A 19,957-nucleotide genomic window follows, 5' to 3' on the forward strand; every position below is an offset into this window, starting at 1 on the left:
CGATGCTCCATAAAGACAGAATGTGTTTGTTATTTCTATTAAGTGGCTCTGCAAGAGAACCCCCTTCAAAAAAGAAAGTCAAAAATGCAAAGTCAAAAAGGCTGTTGCCTTGAACAGGGGCAGATAAGGCAAATCAAAAAGGAGAGGAAGTGAAGGTGTCAATGACGCCAATCCTCCTTTTATTATTAAAATGATCACTGTTTCTTTTGTTGTTGTTGAAGTGCTGCTGCTTCTTATCAGCCTGTCTGCTCTGCAAGCCACCTGAGAGAGAGAGAGAGCGACAGAGAGAGAGAGAGAGAGAGAGAGAGAGAGAGAGAGAGAGAGAGAGAGGGCGACAGAGAGAGCGAGAGAGAGAGAGAGAGCGAGAGAGAGAGGGCAAAAGAGAGAGAGGGCGACAGAGAGAGCGAGAGAGAGAGCGAGAGTGAGAGAGAGGGCGACAGAGAGAGCGAGAGAGAGAGAGAGCGAGAGAGAGAGGGCAAAAGAGAGAGAGAGAGGGCGACAGAGAGAGAGAGAGGGCGACAGAGAGAGAGAGAGAGAGCGAGAGAGCTGTGGGGAGAAGCTTGTCTGACAGCGCCACAATGCAGTAGAGTAGCATGATGGGCAAAAAAGCAAAGACGGTTGAAGAGAGTATTTGAGAAGGAGGGCGGGGGGGGGGGGGGGGGGGGGGGGGCAATGAGTTCATGGCCCCAGAATACGAAGCCAGTGATGCTATAGTGCCACTGGGGGGGTCAGTGCTTCTGCTCTGCTGAACTCCAATGAAGAGCTGCTTTCCCACTTACTGTTCAACCTCTGTCAACAAAAGCTGCCCATCCTATCACAAGCAGGCTGTGTGGGCACACACACACATGTCCTTGAGAGCTCCAGACAAGAATTAGCACAGCATCCCATCAGAATATGCATCGGAGCTTTGACATGCTGTCTATTGACTTTTCACGTGCTGCGAGTGCGGCAATCTTCCTCGAGTTGATGAGATAAAGATTCTATCTGTCCTTCTATGTGGCTTTTCTCTTTCTGAGTTTTATGTAAACACCTCCTCTCGCACACACTCTCTCTCTAATTCTCTCTACGTACGCAGTGTATATAACTCTCTCTTTCTCTCTGTCTCACTCTCTTACTCCCTCTTTCTGTTGATGTATGGTCTGGGTGACAGGTAAAACAAACACTGGGCCAATCGATGCTGTAAACAGGATCTGAACGAGGCTGTAAATAAGGTGTTGTGCCAGGGGACAAGACGGCCAGGAAGAGGGAGGCTGACGAGGAGAGGAGTTCATTTTTCATTTCCTGCTTAAATATCTCATTTGCCTGTCAATGCAATCAATAAAATCACACGGCATATGCTAAACGTCTCCCCCTTTTTATTACCGTCGCAATCACTCTGCAGCTCTGCGGTTCCAGCAGGCCTGAGGGACGCAACAATCACATCGCGCCACTCGCATATCGCCCCGGAGCAGGAAGTCAAACGAACATTTGACTTGATTGTGCCTTTCGGAACTTGATTAATGTTACTGTAGAAATATGATGCAGCCTATAACCATGAGGTGAATATGATTCGTCCCAGCACGACTCAACTTCTGCGTCTGTCTTACAGCACTTCCCACCAGGGACCCTTGTTGCTGCTGCTGTTGTTGCTTGGGGGAAAAGAGACAACGTGACACCAGGGCTACCTCCAGGGAAGGGGGTGGAGGTGGTGGGAGTGGAGGTGTTGGGGGGTTTGGGGTGAGTCAGCTAACACCAACGCACAAATACTTAGACGGCTTACATGAAGAATTCCAAATGAAAGCATATGTTCCGCAGTGACAAAAGTGAGAAAACATTGTTGGGCCTCGGGGACAGAGGGAAAAGATGGAGAGAGAGAAGAGAGGTAGAGAGAGATGAGAAAGATGGAGAGAAGAAAGGTAGAGAAGAGAAGTAGAGAGAACAGAGTCCAAGGAGGAGGAGGAAGTCTCCTGGCTGGAGGATGACTGACAGGAAGAGAAAGCCAGCCCCTAAAGAAGGGAGAAGATGGAGTGGAGGAGTTACACCACACCTTCTCTGTTTATGGGAACCCCCTCACTGAGCCTCAATTATTCTCAGCACACACCTCATCCCCCACAGACTCCAAAGATGTGTGAAATTACTAATCAAGGATTCCTTCTTGAAGATTCCCAATTAGAGATGTAATTTTCCACACCACTGGGTCGCCTCACTTCGACACGCGGCAAAGGCCATGGAAACGTTGGAAGTGGAGGAGGTTGGAGGAGTTGCCATAGATACATATGGCTGGTCGGTGGCGTGTTTTTTTTTTTGCTGAGAGAAAAATCTTTCAGTGGCTCCAGCTGGATGTGCTTGGATGCATTCAGAGAGGAATGCCAAGTCCCAGACACAAAGAATGACACTGAACAGCTGACTGGTCTCTGGCACCGGCTGGGCAGAAGCTGACATCATCCTGATACTAAAACCTGTATTGGATTACCATGACAACACCGCAAATCAAATCAGAAACGGCAAGCTGTAATTAAATACCACGATTCTTCAGTAGGACAATTACCTTTATGTCTATTCCAACCCAGCATCCCTCCTGTACAGCTGTACACTCGACTGGGCCATATGCTGAGGAGCGAGTGTTTCAGGACAGTGCGGAGAGACACACTGTCCTACAGAAACACTAGTATTGATGTGTGCCTGGATGCTCTGCAGAGACAAACAGCTTGCTAGTTCCTCCTGGTTGACAGTTCTTCCTTACCGGGTGTGATTACTGTGCTGGCAGAGCAGCAGAACACATGTTAGGTCTCCGCTCGGAGGATACAGTCTATGTTTAGACCCGCTGACACTGTGTACACACTGGCTGGTTGGGGAGGAAGGGTTACCATGGGGACAGTGTGTGTCTGACGTTCTGGTGATGCTGGGTGCACCTGCTTTGTCCCGGGGCTTACCACTTCCTGGTAATTACTTCCTGTTTCCTACTTCCTGTTTACCACTTCCTGTTTAGCCCTCTTTGTGTTTACCCCATGCTGTTTTCTCCTTCCTGTTGACCCTGTCGTTCTACATATTAAGCATGCCCCTCCTTGGCCTAGCTCCAGCACTGGTTCAATACACAGGATCGTAGAGAGAACCCTAATCAGGGGCAGGGCAGCGACAACCAGACAAGCCAGTCAATTGTGCTGCTTTTCAAATGGCGTCATCGCTTTCCTTTCTCCAGCGTCTTGAAAGCCGCTTGACCCAAATCACAAATGGATGCGACAACGCAGGGAGGTTTGTCCTTTTGACTGCTCACTTTCCCCAGCAGACACGCTGCTCATTTCACAGTCTGAGTATCTGTGGCCTGCAGCACTACATCACAGTCTGCTCCTGGCCTGCCCCCTCAACATTCTAAGTTAGCAGACCCGAGGTCCCCTCAACACACACACACACATACGGACGCACACATACACACACACACACACACACACACACATACGGACGCACATCACAGTCTGCTCCTGGCCTCTGCCCCCTCAACATTCACTCCATTTTTTTCCTTCTCAAAACGACATACAAATAGTGCATGCAAAAAGTCCATCTGAAAATCAAGGATCAAAAGAGTGAAGGAAACTTCTGTATTTAAAGGCAAAGTAATAAATAGCATCTCAACTAGCAGGCACACTGCCAACTTTCAAATCTCAACTACAGTATTACATTCATCACTGCAACACGAACATCTGCACTACAGCATTACTTAGTACAGTGCAAAGACATGAAAAGCTCATTCTGAACGTTTACATTTTAATAAACTCTTGGCGGCTCTGCAGATGAAAGGCAGGAGTACTGCAGATGAGAGGCAGGGGTGCTGCAGAGACAGAGGCAGAGAGGCAGAGATGAGTGGTTCTCGCAGGAGCGATGGTTGTTCAGCTCATACCAAACACCACACTCCCTGAACACCAACCTGACATTTTGCTACTTTCTCTTTCACTTTCTCTTTTCACCTCATGTCCTTTAATTTGACATATTTGACAGCAGTCTCATCTTCTCTTCGGTGCCGACTTCCTTGCCTGTGTGTGGTTGTGTGTGTGGTTGTGTGTGTGTGTGTGTGTGGTTGTGTGTGTGTGTCTCACAATTTTTGTTCAACGATTTAACAGCACCCCCCCCCCGACTAGCTAGGCGACTAAGAGATGGCTCACATGACCATGCAGGAGATTGTACAGGGGATCTGGGGATCTGTTTAGAAGACCAGGAAAATACTTTACATCTCCAGTAACTTAATAAAAGTGTTAGTGAGCAGTAATAGGGTTAGGGTGGGGGGACTCGGAGCAGCCATATGAGGATAATTGGTGTTAGGGATGGAGGTCAAGGGTCAGTGCAACAACACAGCTGGGGGGCAGAGGACGGAAAAGACGCAGAGGTCATCCCCTCTCTCTCTCGTTCTCTCCCTCTCAAATGAACCAGAAATGAGGGGATGAGAATAAAAGGGAAGGGGTGAAAAGAGAGGACGCGGGCAGAGAGGGATTGCGCCGGAGGGGAGGGCGAGGTTAATGGAATTGGAGTAAAGCGAGGGAGGGGGCAGAGGGGGTTGGGAGGGGAGGAGGTTGAAATGGCATGTGAATTGAAAATGCCTTTTTAGCCGTCGAATCGATGCACTGATTCCCTGTCTGAGAGGCTGTCGCTGTCAGGGAGGGGGGAGGGCGGGGGTTAGAGGGGGCTGGGGGGCTGGTAGAGGGGGTAGGGGGAGGATGGGGGGTGGAGGCGGCTGGGAGGGGGTAGGGGAAGCCCAATAGTAGGATCAACCCCTTTCCTATTGACTTTGAGGAAATTTGATTGTGAACGTCAACTGTCACATTTCTGTGGGGTCCCAGACATACAGAAGGCTGTGATTGGTTCAGCAGACCCAATGACCAATCACAGCAGCTTTACTCGTAAACGTTATCCCCCTTCAAAGACCAATCAACGACTGAAACTCCCAGGTTTATTGTAGTGAGCAGGCTTGGCCTGTAGAAGGTCAGAGAATGATTAATTTGCCCCCAGTAGTAGAATTAGAGGGTCTAATCTGTTAAAAGGCTAAACAATAAATTTAATCAACGCCCAAGGACCCCCCAACTGAGAATGCGAAGCTGCGAGCTCAAATAAACAAGTCACAGTCACACACACACACAGACACACACAAACGCACCTCCCTCTACACACGCACACACACACAGACACACACACGCATACACACACACACAAAGCAATTGACGCATTTTTTGGCAGTCTTGTTCTCAGCATCAACTTCCTTATGAAGCATTGATCCTGCATAATCATAAGACGTTCAGGAACACAAAAGACGTTTTATGAAAACAAATGGAACATCTGTTGTCACTGAAGCTATTAGCACCCATTGTGAGAAGTGGATCTTCACTTGGGTGACAGAGGAGAGAGAGAGAAGAGAGTGTGTGAGTGTGTGATTGTGCGTGCATAAATATACACACCGAGTCAGATGTCTGCGATCTACTCGCAGATGTGGACTGTTGCAATATTAAAGTGCCTTGTGTAAATGTCATTGAGGTAGAGGGGAAAAGAGAGAGGTAGAGGGGGAAAGAGAGAGGAAGAGCGGGAAAGAGAGAGGTAGAGGGGGAAAGAGAGAGGAAGAGGGGGAAAGAGAGAGGTAGAGGGGGAAAGAGAGAGGTAGAGGGGGAAAGAGAGAGGAAGAGGGGGAAAGAGAGAGGAAGAGGGGAAAAGAGAGGAAGAGGGGGAGAGAGAGGAAGAGAGGGAAAGAGAGAGGAAGAGGGGGAAAGAGAGAGGAAGAGGGGGAAAGAGAGAGGTAGAGGAGGAAAGAGAGAGGTAGAGGGGGAAAGATAGAGGAAGAGGGGGAGACGGGGAAGGAGAGAATGAGAGGAAGACTAGGGACAGGGGATAAAGAGGGTGAAGGAGGGATAGGGGAGAGAAGGAGTGTGATGAGGAGAGGGGACCAACATTTCAAATGAATATTTCCCCCAAAATGTCTCTTTCATGCCTCTACAGAGCCGTTTGCTTGCTTGTCAAGAGAATTTCACTGTCCAGAATGAACTGCATTGTACTGTGCACATGATAAATAAAGCACTTTGACTTTTGACTTTTACCTTGACCTTGACGGGAGAAAGAGCTAGCGATCGGAGAAGGGGTAGAGATTGAAGGAGAGAGAGACAGTGGGAAAAGGAGGGGCAGAGATGGAGGAAAGAGAGGGAACAGGGACAAACGCCAAGGATCACTCTTAGTTCCTGTCGTTCACATGGCAGCTGGCTAATGCAGTATTCAGTAAGCCATCTCCCAAAGCATAAGGGCCCTGACACTGCCACCCACACTCACAAACAGTCACATGCACACATACACCCACAGTCACATGCCCCCACAGTCACATGCACACATACACACACACGCAAACACAAGCACCCACACAAGCATCCACCGAGACATACACACGCACATACTCACCCACTCACACTCACCCTCGCAAACTCCACACATGCAAAACTTTCCTACGCTTTCATAAACTGTAACACGTCCTTGCATTATGAATCGTTTTCATTCATGTCCAACGTTTCTTACGGAAACATTTCCCAGCAAAGCAGAGAGGCGTACGGAGTGCCCTCTCCATCCTGCCTACACTTTAGGCTTTATGTTGACGACTGCAGCGTTTTGTGTCATAAGTGTGCACCAGCGTAGAACCAGCCTAACCTTGCGCAAGGCCGATCCCTGCTCCTCTAAAGAGCGGTGTGGTTCCCGCTGCCTGACCAGCACGTGTGGAAGCGGGTGATCGGCGAGCCGAGTGTGTTGTATAGCCCACAGAAATCATGTTTAACTACTCAATAATAGAAGGCGTTTTTTGGAAAGCTCTTATTAAATTTTAATGGGAAGGAGTAGAAAGTGGAGGATCTGGCATGAAATCAACCTTGACACATCATCTGACACTAGTAGAGCTACTCTTCCCCTCTCTTTCTCGGCTGGTTTAATTATTCAGAGGTTGAGTGGAAGAATGCAATAAAGTCTGCATGTGAGGTCTGTTCTTGTGGCTAAGAGGAAGAGTTTCCATGGTCCTGTAAAGGTGGAAGAACAGTGGTGTATCCGCACACACTTGTATCTCAACCGATACTGTGTGCGTGCGTGTGTGTGTATTAACTTGCCACGCACTGGCTCCTGCCTTGGGTCACTTCCAAGACCTGATTCTAATTGATGGAATGGTTTTGATTTAGCTTTCCATCTATATCCATCTGTGTCATGCTCAATATATCACAATTTCCTATGCAAATCATCCACTCAGGGATAATGTGATTAATGGCTCAATGACAGTTGCATTGTACGCTATGATCCATTGGTTTTCAGTGGCTTCTATAGGGGGCTGCAGCTCTTCTGCCCTCTGGTGATAGGGAGTAAACCCTGCAGGACAGTTGGTGTTCACCTACACTGTTTATGCTGTGATCCAGTCCACACAGTATGCTAAAGGAGGGATAGAGGGAGTCAGGTGGCTGAGCGGTTAGGGAATCTGGCTAGTAATCTGAAGGTTGCCAGTTTGATTCCTGGCTGTGCCAAAAGACGTTGTGTCCTTGGGCAAGGCACTTCACCCTACTTGCCTCGGGGGAATGTCCCTGTACTTACTGTAAGTCGCTCTGGATAAGAGCATCTGCTAAATGACTAAATGTAAATCTGATTAAAAGAGATTAAAACAGAGGTTTTATTTTGTAAAGCAATATTTATTTCGCACAATATTTTCAAGCTTCCGATAAAAACAATCTTCAAACTTGAGACAGTGCATTCCAATATCGAAAAAAAGCTTTCAAGCGAAAAGACCAAAAAAAGAAATACACGACATAATCAGATCATTCAAAAGGTATCTCAAAAACACAACACGGTATATCAATAGTAAAATGAAAAGAAACAAGAGCAACAATCATGAAAGCGCAGTCCAACATTAAAGTTAGTATAGTGACCAATAACAAATAAAGGAAGTGTTTTTATTTTATTTTTTTAAAGAAAAACAACTTACTACGATAACTAAACAATGATGCAGAAAGCCCATTCACATCCCACTTGCACTCTGACAAACACTGCACACCCACTCAAGAATACACAAACACAACTTTAGAAAAAAAATGAAACATCAAAACCCAGGAAATGTAATAAATACTAGAAAGAATCACTGTGTTTAAAGCTGAAATGTGTATCACTGATTAAAAGACTAAATTTGTGCGACATCCAGGTAAAAATCAATAAATTGATCAAATCCAGTAAAAACGAAAAGTTATAAAATCATCAGTATGACATTCAATGATTAAAACTGTTAACTGACTGAGTCACAATCATGATTCAGACTAGGTCAGAATCACGTTTAAAACTTTTCACCAAATGAATCACAAGCATGTTTAACAGTCTTCTCTGACTGAGTCAGAGCCGTGTTCACCACACAGATATAGATAACATCAGACTCAGCTGTTCTCCTGATAACCAGTGACCCAACAGTTCCCAACTGACAACCCAACACTGAGGGCTCCTGCCCAACGGAATGATACACCATGCTTCAGTCAGCTGGTGTTTAACACCAACCAGGTTACTCACTGACGAGTAGCGCTTTCCTCACTCTCCATCTCCTCTCCATCCCCCTCTCCTGTGCCCAGTATCTCCATCTCCTCTCCATCCCCCTCTCCTGTGCCCAGTATCTCCATCTCCTCTCCATCCCCCTCTCCTGTGCCCAGTATCTCCATCTCCTCTCCATCCCCCTCTCCTGTGCCCAGTATCTCCATCTCCTCTCCATCCCCCTCTCCTGTGCCCAGTATCTCCATCTCCTCTCCATCCCCCTCTCCTGTGCCCAGTATCTCCATCTCCTCTCCATCCCCCTCTCCTGTGCCCAGTATCTCCATCTCCTCTCCATCCCCCTCTCCTGTGCCCAGTATCTCCATCTCCTCTCCATCCCCCTCTCCTGTGCCCAGTATCTCCATCTCCTCTCCATCCCCCTCTCCTGTGCCCAGTATCTCCATCTCCTCTCCATCCCCCTCTCCTGTGCCCAGTATCTCCATCTCCTCTCCATCCCCCTCTCCTGTGCCCAGTATCTCCATCTCCTCTCCATCCCCCTCTCCTGTGCCCAGTATCTCCATCTCCTCTCCATCCCCCTCTCCTGTGCCCAGTATCTCCATCTCCTCTCCATCCCCCTCTCCTGTGCCCAGTATCTCCATCTCCTCTCCATCCCCCTCTCCTGTGCCCAGTATCTCCATCTCCTCTTCATCCCCCTCTCCTGTGCCCTGTATCTCCATCTCCTCTCCATCCCCCTCTCCTGTGCCCAGTATCTCCATCTCCTCTCCATCCCCCTCTCCTGTGCCCAGTATCTCCATCTCCTCTCCATCCCCCTCTCCTGTGCCCAGTATCTCCTCTCCTCTCCCCAGCATCAGTGTAGCTAAGCCAGGGTGTGTCTCCAGCCCCAGCCTGCTTCCTGGAGAGTACGCCTCCACCACCAGGGCTCCACAGACACCTCCAGACCCTTCGCAGGGTATGGCTTGTTCTCACACATGGCTTGTAACTTCCCTTTCTGCCTTAATGTTGTGAACTTGATTCTATGCTAACCCCCTTGACCCCCCCCACCACCAGCCCCCAGCCCCCCACCCAGCCCCCCACCCACACCCGCCATTCTGAGACCAAACAAGCAGTCAGGATCTCACTCCTACTGCATCGGTCTGGTAAAGTGATTACACCATATGTACAGTACTATGTGGACTGCCATCACATTGATCCATATCCTCTACGAACACTCTGCTCTGAAATTCAGGTTCGTTAAATGACAAGATGCTTCTGCCTCCAAGTGCAAAAGCACAGCAGATGGTGAATACAAACAAGCTGCGTTAAGGTGAAAACACTAATAGCATTGTTTTTTATAACAGCGCTGTAAACCCATCAATGCCCTTAAAGGTCTCACTTAAATAGACAACTCTAAATTTGTTCTTTCGGAAGTTCCCGTCATTTGGAGACTGCTTCACTTTGGACACTAGAAAACTCTTGGCAGACTGAATAAGCTTGTATCTCTCCTCCCACTATCTCCCCCGTTCCTCCTCCTCCTCCTCCTCCTCCTCCTCCTCCCAAGGTTAGCTCTGTTTCGGGGTAACAGTTTGGTGCGGCGGTGCTTTGAGGCTGGTTGCCGAGGCGGACGAGGAGGAGGACGAGGAGGAGGATGAAGAGGAGCTCCGTCTGGCCTCCACACCTGTGCTCGTCATTTTGAGCTTGCGTCGTTTGGCGAGCGGGGCGTTGTCGACGCTCTTCAGAAAGAAGCCCTCCCTCTTCCCCCGGTTGAAAGCCTGGCACGGGAGCACAACAGCAGGTTGGACGCACTGAAGTTGTTATAGTTGTACTGTGCCTGGCAGCTGAGATGTGGTTATTGTTGCGCTGTGCCTAGTAGCTGAGATGTGCTCATTCTACACTGTGCCTGGTAGATCCAGACCCTTCCTTGACTGACCACCGAAACACTGTTGGAACCTGCGTTTTGTCTACATCCATCTGTATGTCGCTTTGGATAAAAGAGTCTGCTAAACTGTAAACCTGAAGCAATCAGGGACAATACAAGATGAACAGCTGACTCATCCACACACACAGACATACCCACACAAACAAACAGTTTTACACACACACACACAAAACCTCCCCCTCCACACACACGTGCGTTTCAAGCGTGTACCTTGTAGGTGGCGTTGACGTAGGTGCGGACGGTGGGCCCGCTGGACTCCAGGATGTCAGGGGTGCACAGGGGAGTGGAGGATGTGATGACCTCCCCCTGCAGCCAGCTGTTCTCCCTCAGGTCAGACAGCTTGAGACGCCTCTCTGGGTCCACCGTCAGCAGGCCTGGAGGAGGAGGGGGAGAGGGAGGAGGAGGGGGAGGAGGGATAGAGGAGGAGGGGGAGAGAGATGATGGAGGAGAAGGGGGAGAAGGAGGAGGAGGGGGAGGAGGGATAGAGGAGGAGGGGGAGAGAGATGATGGAGGAGGAGGGAGAGGAGGATATGTATCAGCCTGAAAGAACACCATAAACCATTTCATCTCCCTCTGGCTCTCTTGGCTGCTCTCCGTACCTTTCACCAGCTCCTTCGCCTCCTCCGACACCCCCTTCCAGGCCTCGCCGGCCAATGAGAAGTCCCCCTCCTTAATCTTATGCATGATGTCAGCAGCATACGATGATGTCACCCCCCTCTGCTCACTCTGGAAGGGCACCTGGCCTGACAGCATGGTGTACTGGAACACACACACACACATTACCACACACACACACACCCACTGACACGTTAATGATTGTGACTGGAGGTAATGAGAGCTGGAGGAGGGGGGGGGGGGGTGTACCAGGATGACCCCCAGGCTCCAGAGGTCACAAGCCTGGTCGTAGCCGGAGCTGTGGAACAGCTCAGGGGCGGCGTACTGCAGCGTGAAACACGGGGTCTGCAGGGGGGCACTGCCCGCCGGGCACAGGCGGGCAAACCCAAAATCGATCACCTTCAGAACCGAGTCTTCACCCTCGTCTGCAAACAGCACGTTCTGAGAGGACGGGCAGAGACAAGAGAGGAGAATGTGATGGGAGGTAAAGGGGAGAGAGAGGAGAGACAAGAGTTGAGAGAAACTCGTGATTGAGACCAAGGCCAGAGAGAGACGAGAGAGTGGACTGGTGAGAGTGGGTTGTAATGGGTGGAGAGAGAGACGAGAGAGTGGACTGGTGAGAGTGGGTTGTAATGGGTGGAGAGAGAGATGAGAGAGTGGACTGGTGAGAGTGGGTTGTAATGGGTGGAGAGAGAGATGAGAGAGTGGACTGGTGAGAGTGGGTTGTAATGGGTGGGCTGTGAAGCGCGGGTAGATGACCCACGCGTGTGGAGGCCTGGGCCCACCTCTGGTTTGAGGTCCCTGTGGACCACCCCGGCCTCGTGCATGAAGCTGACCGCAGACACCAGGCTCTTCAGCAGCTGGCTGGCCTCAGCCTCCCCAAACAGCTTCTTCCTCTTGATCCTCTCCAGCAGCTCCCCCCCACCCAGCAGCTCCATCACCAGGTAGGTGTGGTACTGGGGGAGGGGGGAGGCACAGGAAGAGAAAGGTGAGGGAAGGAAGAAAAGAGGGCGAGGAAGTGAGCAAGAGGGGCAGAGGGAGCGGGAGGGGAAAGAGATGAGCGAGGAGAGAGAGGGGCGGGGGGGAGAGAGCGGGGGTGGGGGGGGAGAGAGAGCGGGGGGGGGGGGGGGAATATAAAACAGTAATGAGAAAATTGTCAGTTGTTGCATGATTGCTTAAGTTCCCAACTGAATTCTCTGTACCAGATATTAAATCATTAAAAATGAAATCATCCAGTCTCCTAGTTAAGAGCTAACAGTGGAGCCTCTCTCTGAGGCATGTCCAGGTGTCTCTCTGTATACCTGGTCTGTGTAGACCTCATGCAGTTTGACGATGTTGGGGTGAGCCTCACACTGTCTCAGGGCTGCTATCTCCCTCTGCGTGTTCACCTCCATTCTGAAACAGGCAGGGGAGACAGACAGACAGGAGAACCAGGAAAAGACAGACAGACAGACAGAGAGGCAGAGAGGCAGACGAGCGACAGACAGACAGAGAGGCAGAGGAGAGACATGAACGGACAAGAAAGGTCAACACAGCACCCCAGTGCCCTCCTGCTTCCCAGAAGTCATAGCGACACATTAAAAGGCATTAGAACACGTTGGAGTGTGAAAGGTGTCATTAATCATGGCGGTGCGGCGCTGACGTGGCGTGCCGCAAGCCTCCCTCACCCGCTCACCTTCGACTGATGATCTTGACGGCGTATTCCTGGCCGCTCGGGCGGTGTCGACACTTCCTGCAGACGGAGAAGCTGCCCTCCCCCAGCGGCGCCCCCTGGAGGCAGAGCTCGTACTGCAGGAAGAACTGGGAGTCCTGGAGGACACGGCAACACCACGGCAACACCACACATGCGTCAGGGACAGGAAACCGAATGTTTCAACGTCTGATGCAACAGGAAATGTCCACATCTATCTCTCTCTCTCTCTCTCTGGCTCCTCTGATTGCAGAGATTTCCAGAAGCAGCACAGAAACAGGTCAGAGCTAGATCTGGATTCAACCCACACTGCAACCCAATCCCAGGGTGATGTTTCGCATTAATAACCTAGACTGGGGCTGTGCTCAATAGTCTAATTTCTCCAACGATAGTTTCATAATAAACCCCAAACAATTTTACACCTCTCATAATAACATGAAAGATCTCTTGGTTTTGTAACACACAATCTGTTTTGCGCCGTTGCCACGGATACGTAAGATGTGCAGTCCGTGCTGCCCCCGTACCTCTAGCATGGCACTGCGGCGGACGTTGGCCGAGCCGGGGCGCTCAGCCCCCACCTGGGCCTCCATGAAGTCCCCCATCACCACGTTCTTGTTGAACAGGATGGAGGGAGCCACAAACGAGTAACCCTGGGAAACAAGAGGGCACAGTTGACCTCCGACCCTGAGCCCAGGAGCATTCTTAGGTCAGAGCTAGTCTCATTTCTCGTGGACACCAACATGGGTCTAGGCTAACTGAATGCATTACTGTGGATGGCAAGATTAGCTAACTTTGGTCTGTATTGGTGCTGGGGCAGGTCAGGGGTGCTGGGTGTGTGGCTGACCTGGAAGAGGCGGTCGGTGCTGGGAGGGGTGCTGGCGGGGGAGTAGACAGGGTCCATGCCGGTGAACTCCTCAGCAAAGTTCCCAGTGTCCAGCTCGCTCCTCAGCTCAGGCTTGAAGGGGCTGGCCAGCTTCCTCTCCGCCAGGTCCGACCAGCTCAGACCCTGCAGGCGCACCACAGCATGGTGAGGGGAGGTGTGTGTGTGTGTGTGTGTGTGTGTGTGTGTGTGTGTGTGTGTGTGTGTGCGTGCGTGAAAGTGTGTGTGAAAGTGTTTACGACTGCAAATGTTTGAAACGAGTGTAAACAACAGAGAAGGCTGATAGGCGAGGAGATGCAGAGCGAGCACCTTGAAGAAGGGATGCCCCTTGATGTCCTCTGCCCCGCGGGGCCCAGAGCCCAGCCTCTTGTGGGGGTCCTTGACCAGCAGCTTCCTCAGCAGGTCCTGAGCCAGGGGCCCGATCATGGAGGGGAACGGAGGCTCGCAGCGCAGGATACGCCTGGGAGGAACACCGCAGGGGAGCAGGGAGAGGGAGCTTAGCGGATAGAGCATCTGACTACAGATCATGGGGTTGCTGGTTCAAATCCACTTCCAACCCCCTTAAGTCCCATACCCCTCCCGATCAAGAGGTCCCAGGGTTCAAATCTACCCCCTATCCCTACCTCCATATCAAGAAGGAGGTCTAGGAGTTCAAATGAACACCCCCGAATCAAGAGTTCTCAGGTGCAAATCTCCCCCTCATACATTGTGTCTGCTAAATTAATACATGACCCTACAGCCAACAGCGACAGTCATAACCCAGGACTCATTAGATGGCTTTCATCAACCTCAGGAACAACATGACAGGAGAGCACCATCTGAATGTTTAATCAGGCTAACACAAAGGGATACAGCGCCACTAATTCAGCTGTTATTATACACATTTGTATAGTCTGGCAGTTCCATAAAAGAGAAGGGTGAAAGGCCCCATCAACCGCGCCACAATGGATGTCGTTGGTGCTCATAAAGGGCCCCAGATGATGACAGAGGGGGAGGATGGCAGCCACACTGACAGAGGGACACGGACAGAGAGGGCGACACAGGACTCACTTGGACACCTCGCTCTGGGAGTTCCTCTCTCCCTCCAGGGTGAACGGAGACGCACCCGTCAGGAGTTCAAACATCAGGATCCCCAGGCTCCACCAATCAACAGACTGACAGAGAGAGAGAGAGACAGAGAGAGAGAGAAAGGGAGAGGGAGAGAGAGAGAGAGAGAGGGGGGGGGGGGGGCAGAAATAAAATATTAAAATTCCATTGGGGGCGATTTAAACAGAATATTATTAATTTAATCAACTTTTATGAGTGTAAAACACATACAGCAGCACATGACAGATGTCTGGGTGCCACGCCTGCCCTACCTTGCCATGTCCAGACTTGCCCCTGATGATCTCTGGAGCCATGTACTCTATGGTGCCACAGAAGGAGTACGTCCTCTCCTTCTGTTATGGAGGAGAGGCGGAGAGAAGAACTTTACTGGACATCCAGGATTTACATTTTGTTCGTCTTTCACCTTCCACTGCACTGAACACCCCCCCCCCCCCACACACACACACACTCCTAATAACCATTCACAAAGACCCACCTCCTCTTCCAGAAACTCTTTGCTGAGTCCAAAATCAGTCAGCACCACATGTCCATCGCTGTCCAGAAGGATGTTCTCTAGTTTGATGTCCCGGTACACGATCCCCAGCTGCCCACAGGAAGCAGGAAGTCGTACAGAGCCCAACATTACATTCATTTAGCAGCAGACGCTTATAATGACCTTGACCCTAATCAAAGTGGAGGCTCTGGGGATGAACCGGAAGTGAAGGTCATAGGTCACAGGCGAGAGGTGGGATGCCCACCTTGTGCAGATGCTCCAGGGCCAGGATGATCTCTCCGATGTAGATCCGGACCTCGCTCTCGGAGAAGTGATCCCGCTGGTACAGGTGTGTGAACATCTCCCCTCCACTCACGTAGTCTACACACACATTTACATTTAGACATTTAGCAGACGCTCTTATCCACAGCGACTTACAGTAAGTACAGGGACATTCCCCCGAGGCAAGTAGGGTGAAGTGCCTTGCCCAAGGACACAGCGTCATTTTTGCACAGCCGGGAATCGAACCGGTAACCTTCTGATTACTAGCCCGAATCCCTAATCGCTCAGCCACCTGACACACACACCCACACATTTAAACACGCCCCCCACACACACCAACACACCAGCAAATGAACACACACGCAGAGTACTTAAATAGACGGAAACACCCAACACACAGAGGCAAAACAGAAACACCCAACACACAGAGGCAAAACAGGAACACCCAACATTCACAAACAAACAAACAAAACACACGTTTCCTCAGGCTCCATGTTTGGGGGGTCAGTCACACCCGGGACTCACCCAGGATAAGGTGGAGCTTGGTCTGGGTCTGGAAGGCGTAGTGCAGGGTGACCAGGAAGGGCGACTCGCGGATGTGCTCCAGCACTTGCCGCTCAGTGCGGGTGTGCTCGGCTGTCTTCGCCTTCTGCACGATGGCGGCTTTCTTCAGAACCTTGGAAATTACATTTCACATTTTATTCATTTAGCAGATGTTTTTATCCAAAGTGACGTACTAATACTGCATATAAGTACTGCCGAAGATCAGACCTGAAGTACATAGTTGTAACTGTAATTCTGTGGTCAAGGAATGCCCTTTATTTACTATCCCCATCACAAAGTATCCACAGCTACCAGGCGTGATGAGCAAAAATGAATACTGCTGTGCTGCAATAACATCTCAACAGTTGGCTCAGACTAACTCATCACTTGACCAGATGAGGTCTGTCCTTTAGCCGTCACCAGAGAGCCCTGGCAGGGCGACCCACCTTCATGGCGTACAGCTTCCCTTCGTCATGTCCGCTATTCTTCCTCACCAGAAACACCTTCCCATAGGCTGGACAGAGACAGAGAGAACACAGGTTACCACAGCAACAGTCTATTTGTCTGTTGCTGTTAGTAACTTGAAAACATCTACGTTTAAGGTCCACTTCCTGTTAATTTGGGTGTAGGCCTAACTCTTATTTGGTTAAAGAGATCTCACCTCCTGTGCCCAACACCTTGAGAAGCTCGAAGTTCTCCATTCCCACTCTCTCCGTGTGGCCAGTTAGGTTTGCTGGCATGAGAGGAGGACATCGCAGTATCAGTGCTCGACTCAACACGTATGGAAAAAATTATTGCTCTAGCAATAATACAAAATAACACGGGTTATCTGTTCATTAAACATGACAAAAAACTGGCAGTATCTTACACACAGTAGTAACCTACCATTCGTAATTTCATGTTTGACAGTGCAGGCTTTCCTCCGCGTCCCCGTGTCGGAGTCCTCGCTGCTACTACTACTGTCCGAGCAGTCTCCAGACATTATGTCCAAATCGTTGTTTACACTCAAATAAACAACTAGTGGATGCTAAATTAACCGATGTGTGGACAGCTCTCAAGTAAGACAAAAAAGTATCGGTTGATCTGTATTAGTTTGACGGAAAGCGGTATTGAGCTATAACAATGATTGTAAACATTGTTTTGCTGTATTGTTTCTTAATGTAATCCCTTTGACATCCTGTTGATGTTAATCTTTTGCTTTTCACTCCGGTGTCCGGGGGCTGGCGACCAATAAAAATCCACCAAAATCATAAATCGAAAGACTGGAGTCAGCGAGTTAATGGTCTGAAAGACTATGACAGTGTCTAGCTATCCTTTAGCGTTAGTAGTTCTGCTAATAAAACAATGTATGTAGCAATCGGTGGATTTTACGTCCTATTATTACAACAATCTGCTGATGCTAACGCGTTACCTGTCAAACGAGCTGTAACGTTAAAGTTAGCTAGTCTACCGACTTTAGAATGCATTGTAGCTGTTAGCTATACCATCTAACATCGTTGGACAGCAAACTAATAACATCAATCTGTGCTATCCGACAATACTGCGTTTTGGCCTGAATTGATATATCTAAATCCGTAACGTTAGTTAGGCCAGGGAACGCGGTAAATGAGCTACTCTAGCTAGTAGTACTACGCCTTGCTATTTACTCAGAAACTGAGTCTACCCGCCTTAGCTGTTTGTCCAATAATATACAGGGAACAAGCTTTGTGCCACACGAAACTACAGTAACTTTGTTGCTAGCGGTGACACTAGACTAGCTAGTACTTGGTACGAATTGCAATTTAGCTAGCTCTCTAACCAGCAGTTGTCTGTTTATCAATTTACAGTGCTGTTGTCCTTTCCCAGTGGCATGTCGAGATTCACTTTATTTTCTTATTTCGTCCGGATAAGAGGATGTATACCTAAATGTAGAAAAAATACACTCCATATTTTAGGTGCATTTTCATTTAGCGCTATAATTGCGGACTGAAAAGTAGCAGTGGGCTAGTTGGCAGATGTGTATCGTAGCTAGCTAGTGAGCTAGACAGGTTTGAGTTTGAGGACTATGTTGTACGGATGCCTCATTGGCACAGTTTTCCAAGGACTTTCTAATCTAGAGAAGTGTAGGACAGCACCCTGTTGTAGAAGTAGCTAATCATATAGCATTTACTGTCAATTGGTACAGTCGACGACGACGTCGTCGGGTCGTGATATGTAGGCTGAATTATTGGTAGCCTATTTGCGATTCTGTTATCACCAACAGCCAAAGTGCGAATAATTTATTCAATAAGTCCGGTTTTTGAAATCACCTGTCTTTACCGAACTGTTTCCCATAACTTAGACTCATCTGAACTCTATTTATTATTAAAAGTATTAAACATATGTTTCAAACTTGGAACACAGATTTCTAACATTCTTCCTCCTCACTTGCTGTAGGATATTTGTTTAAGGCCCAGACCTAACGAGATTACAATTGTCCTACAACACCAAAGCTTCAAATCCTGACCTGCTAACTTTATTCCATCGTCTCACATACACTGCATTCCTCTCAACAACTTCCCCTCCCTCCCATACCTCATTTATTAATAAAAAACATTTAGATATATTTAAATGTGGTCCTTTCCTCAATATCTGAAATCCTTAACTCAATGCTTCACAGCTGGGATACGTCACAGTGTGTCACCGTAAATAAACTGTAACCACAGCTGAAGATGATTGACAGTGAGTAGCACAGCAGCCAGTGAGTGCCCATGTCACCCGGTTTCCGACTTTACCGTGTAAGCAGCGCCACGACTGCTGGGGCAGCAGTTCGCCGCATTAATGTCTGGGATAAGCAGCACTTTGAAAGGTGTCAGGACAGAGGACAATCCTCACAGACCTGCTCACAGCTTCCACTGCATTACACACATCAGTCACCAGCCTCCGTAATCCCAGTCCCCCCACGCACACTCCTGCAGCTATAGCCCAGAGAAACGATGGGAGGAGAGCGTGTTATGAGCAGAATGAGGGATGGGAGAAAGAGATACAGCTTGTTAGTAGAGGATGTGTGTGTAGGGGTGCTGAGAGGAGAGGAACGGTGTAGGGAAAGTGGGTGTATGAAAGGATTCGGGAGTCAAAGACAACAAAGTGACAAAATCCCACGAAGCAATTAAAAACTTTCGACTTTAATATGTTTTCTGTCGTAGTAGTTATGTAGTGCAGTTTAGTATGTCCTTTACTTGGTTACGTAGCAGAGCATTCAGCATTGTCTTTCTATAGTCAGCGTTACACTGCTGTTTGCATTTTATGAAAAAAGAAAAAAAAACATCGTAATACTTGTTTTTGAACTGTTCACATTTTCCATTTGAGTAATTAAGGGTAACACACTATAAGTGTTTAATTGTCTGTTTTGGAGCTTCAGTCATGATACTGTGCTGTATTATTCTGAGCAATACACTGGTGAACTCGTTGCATAATCCGTTTATGTGATCAACATTGTATCCGTCTTAATTTAATCATTGAGCTGGTAAAACAAAGTAACAATTTGGTCAATGAACATTGTATCTCATTGTACCTTAAAAGGAAAGATGTATCAATCAGAATTGTTTTGACTGTTAAACTTAAACAAGTCAAACAAGTTTATCAGTCAAAAAGGAAATTATTTGGGTTTGGAGTAAGATTACTGTTTATTATGTAAGCCTGTGTGTCTTATCTACTTAAATGTGAATATAATCGACCTCGTGGTATGAATCCTTGTCCAAGTGTTTTTGGTAATACTTTGTGCCTTACTCTGATAACTGATAGTGATACTGTTGACTGATACAAAAATATATATGCTCTCAAGTGCAACTGAAACAGATTACAGGATTCAGCTCCTTCATTTCAGAGCGACACAAGTCATATACGTACACTTACGAGTATCTTAAAGGAATGGGATGTCATAGAAATACATGATTCATTTGATTTTCTGTGTTGCCAAATGCAAACTGTCAACTGTGC

The 19,957-nt window shown here is 48.7% G+C and overlaps 1 protein-coding gene across 2 annotated transcripts; it reads right to left on the bottom strand.

Moving 5' to 3' along the window:
* Positions 1-9,582: 9,582 nt before the first annotated feature.
* rps6ka4 (ribosomal protein S6 kinase, polypeptide 4) lies at positions 9,583-17,981 on the bottom strand. 2 transcript variants are annotated; one of them, XM_067256927.1, is made up of 18 exons: positions 16,886-17,981; positions 16,662-16,733; positions 16,447-16,514; positions 15,983-16,133; positions 15,441-15,556; positions 15,179-15,286; positions 14,955-15,035; positions 14,647-14,750; positions 13,906-14,056; positions 13,561-13,722; positions 13,241-13,366; positions 12,702-12,835; positions 12,328-12,421; positions 11,812-11,982; positions 11,276-11,467; positions 11,011-11,170; positions 10,622-10,785; positions 9,583-10,244 (listed from the first exon to the last, which is right to left on the bottom strand). In XM_067256927.1, the coding sequence occupies exons 1-18, from the start codon at positions 16,980-16,982 to the stop codon at positions 10,035-10,037; spliced, it is 2,361 nt and encodes a 786-aa protein (XP_067113028.1). In that variant the 5' UTR covers positions 16,983-17,981; the 3' UTR covers positions 9,583-10,034. The 2 variants fall into 2 exon arrangements, with proteins under 2 accessions (XP_067113028.1, XP_067113027.1); XM_067256926.1 differs by having other exon boundaries at positions 11,011-11,467.
* Positions 17,982-19,957: the final 1,976 nt, after the last annotated feature.

This window comes from Osmerus mordax, chromosome 19, assembly GCF_038355195.1.
Source record: "Osmerus mordax isolate fOsmMor3 chromosome 19, fOsmMor3.pri, whole genome shotgun sequence".
NCBI lineage: Eukaryota > Metazoa > Chordata > Actinopteri > Osmeriformes > Osmeridae > Osmerus > Osmerus mordax.

What these genes read in the sequence shown, in the direction of transcription:
- rps6ka4 (XM_067256926.1), bottom strand. Translation starts at nt 16,982, where the DNA reads ATGTCTGGAGACTGCTCGGACAGTAGTAGTAGCAGCGAGGACTCCGAC. An exon ending in GCACCGACCGCCTCTTCCAG is followed by an intron (nt 13,367 to 13,560) that starts GTCAGCCACACA and finishes CTTGTTTCCCAG; the next exon opens with GGTTACTCGTTTGTGGCTCC. An exon ending in GTCAAGATCATCAGTCGAAG is followed by an intron (nt 12,422 to 12,701) that starts GTGAGCGGGTGA and finishes TGCCTGTTTCAG; the next exon opens with AATGGAGGTGAACACGCAGA.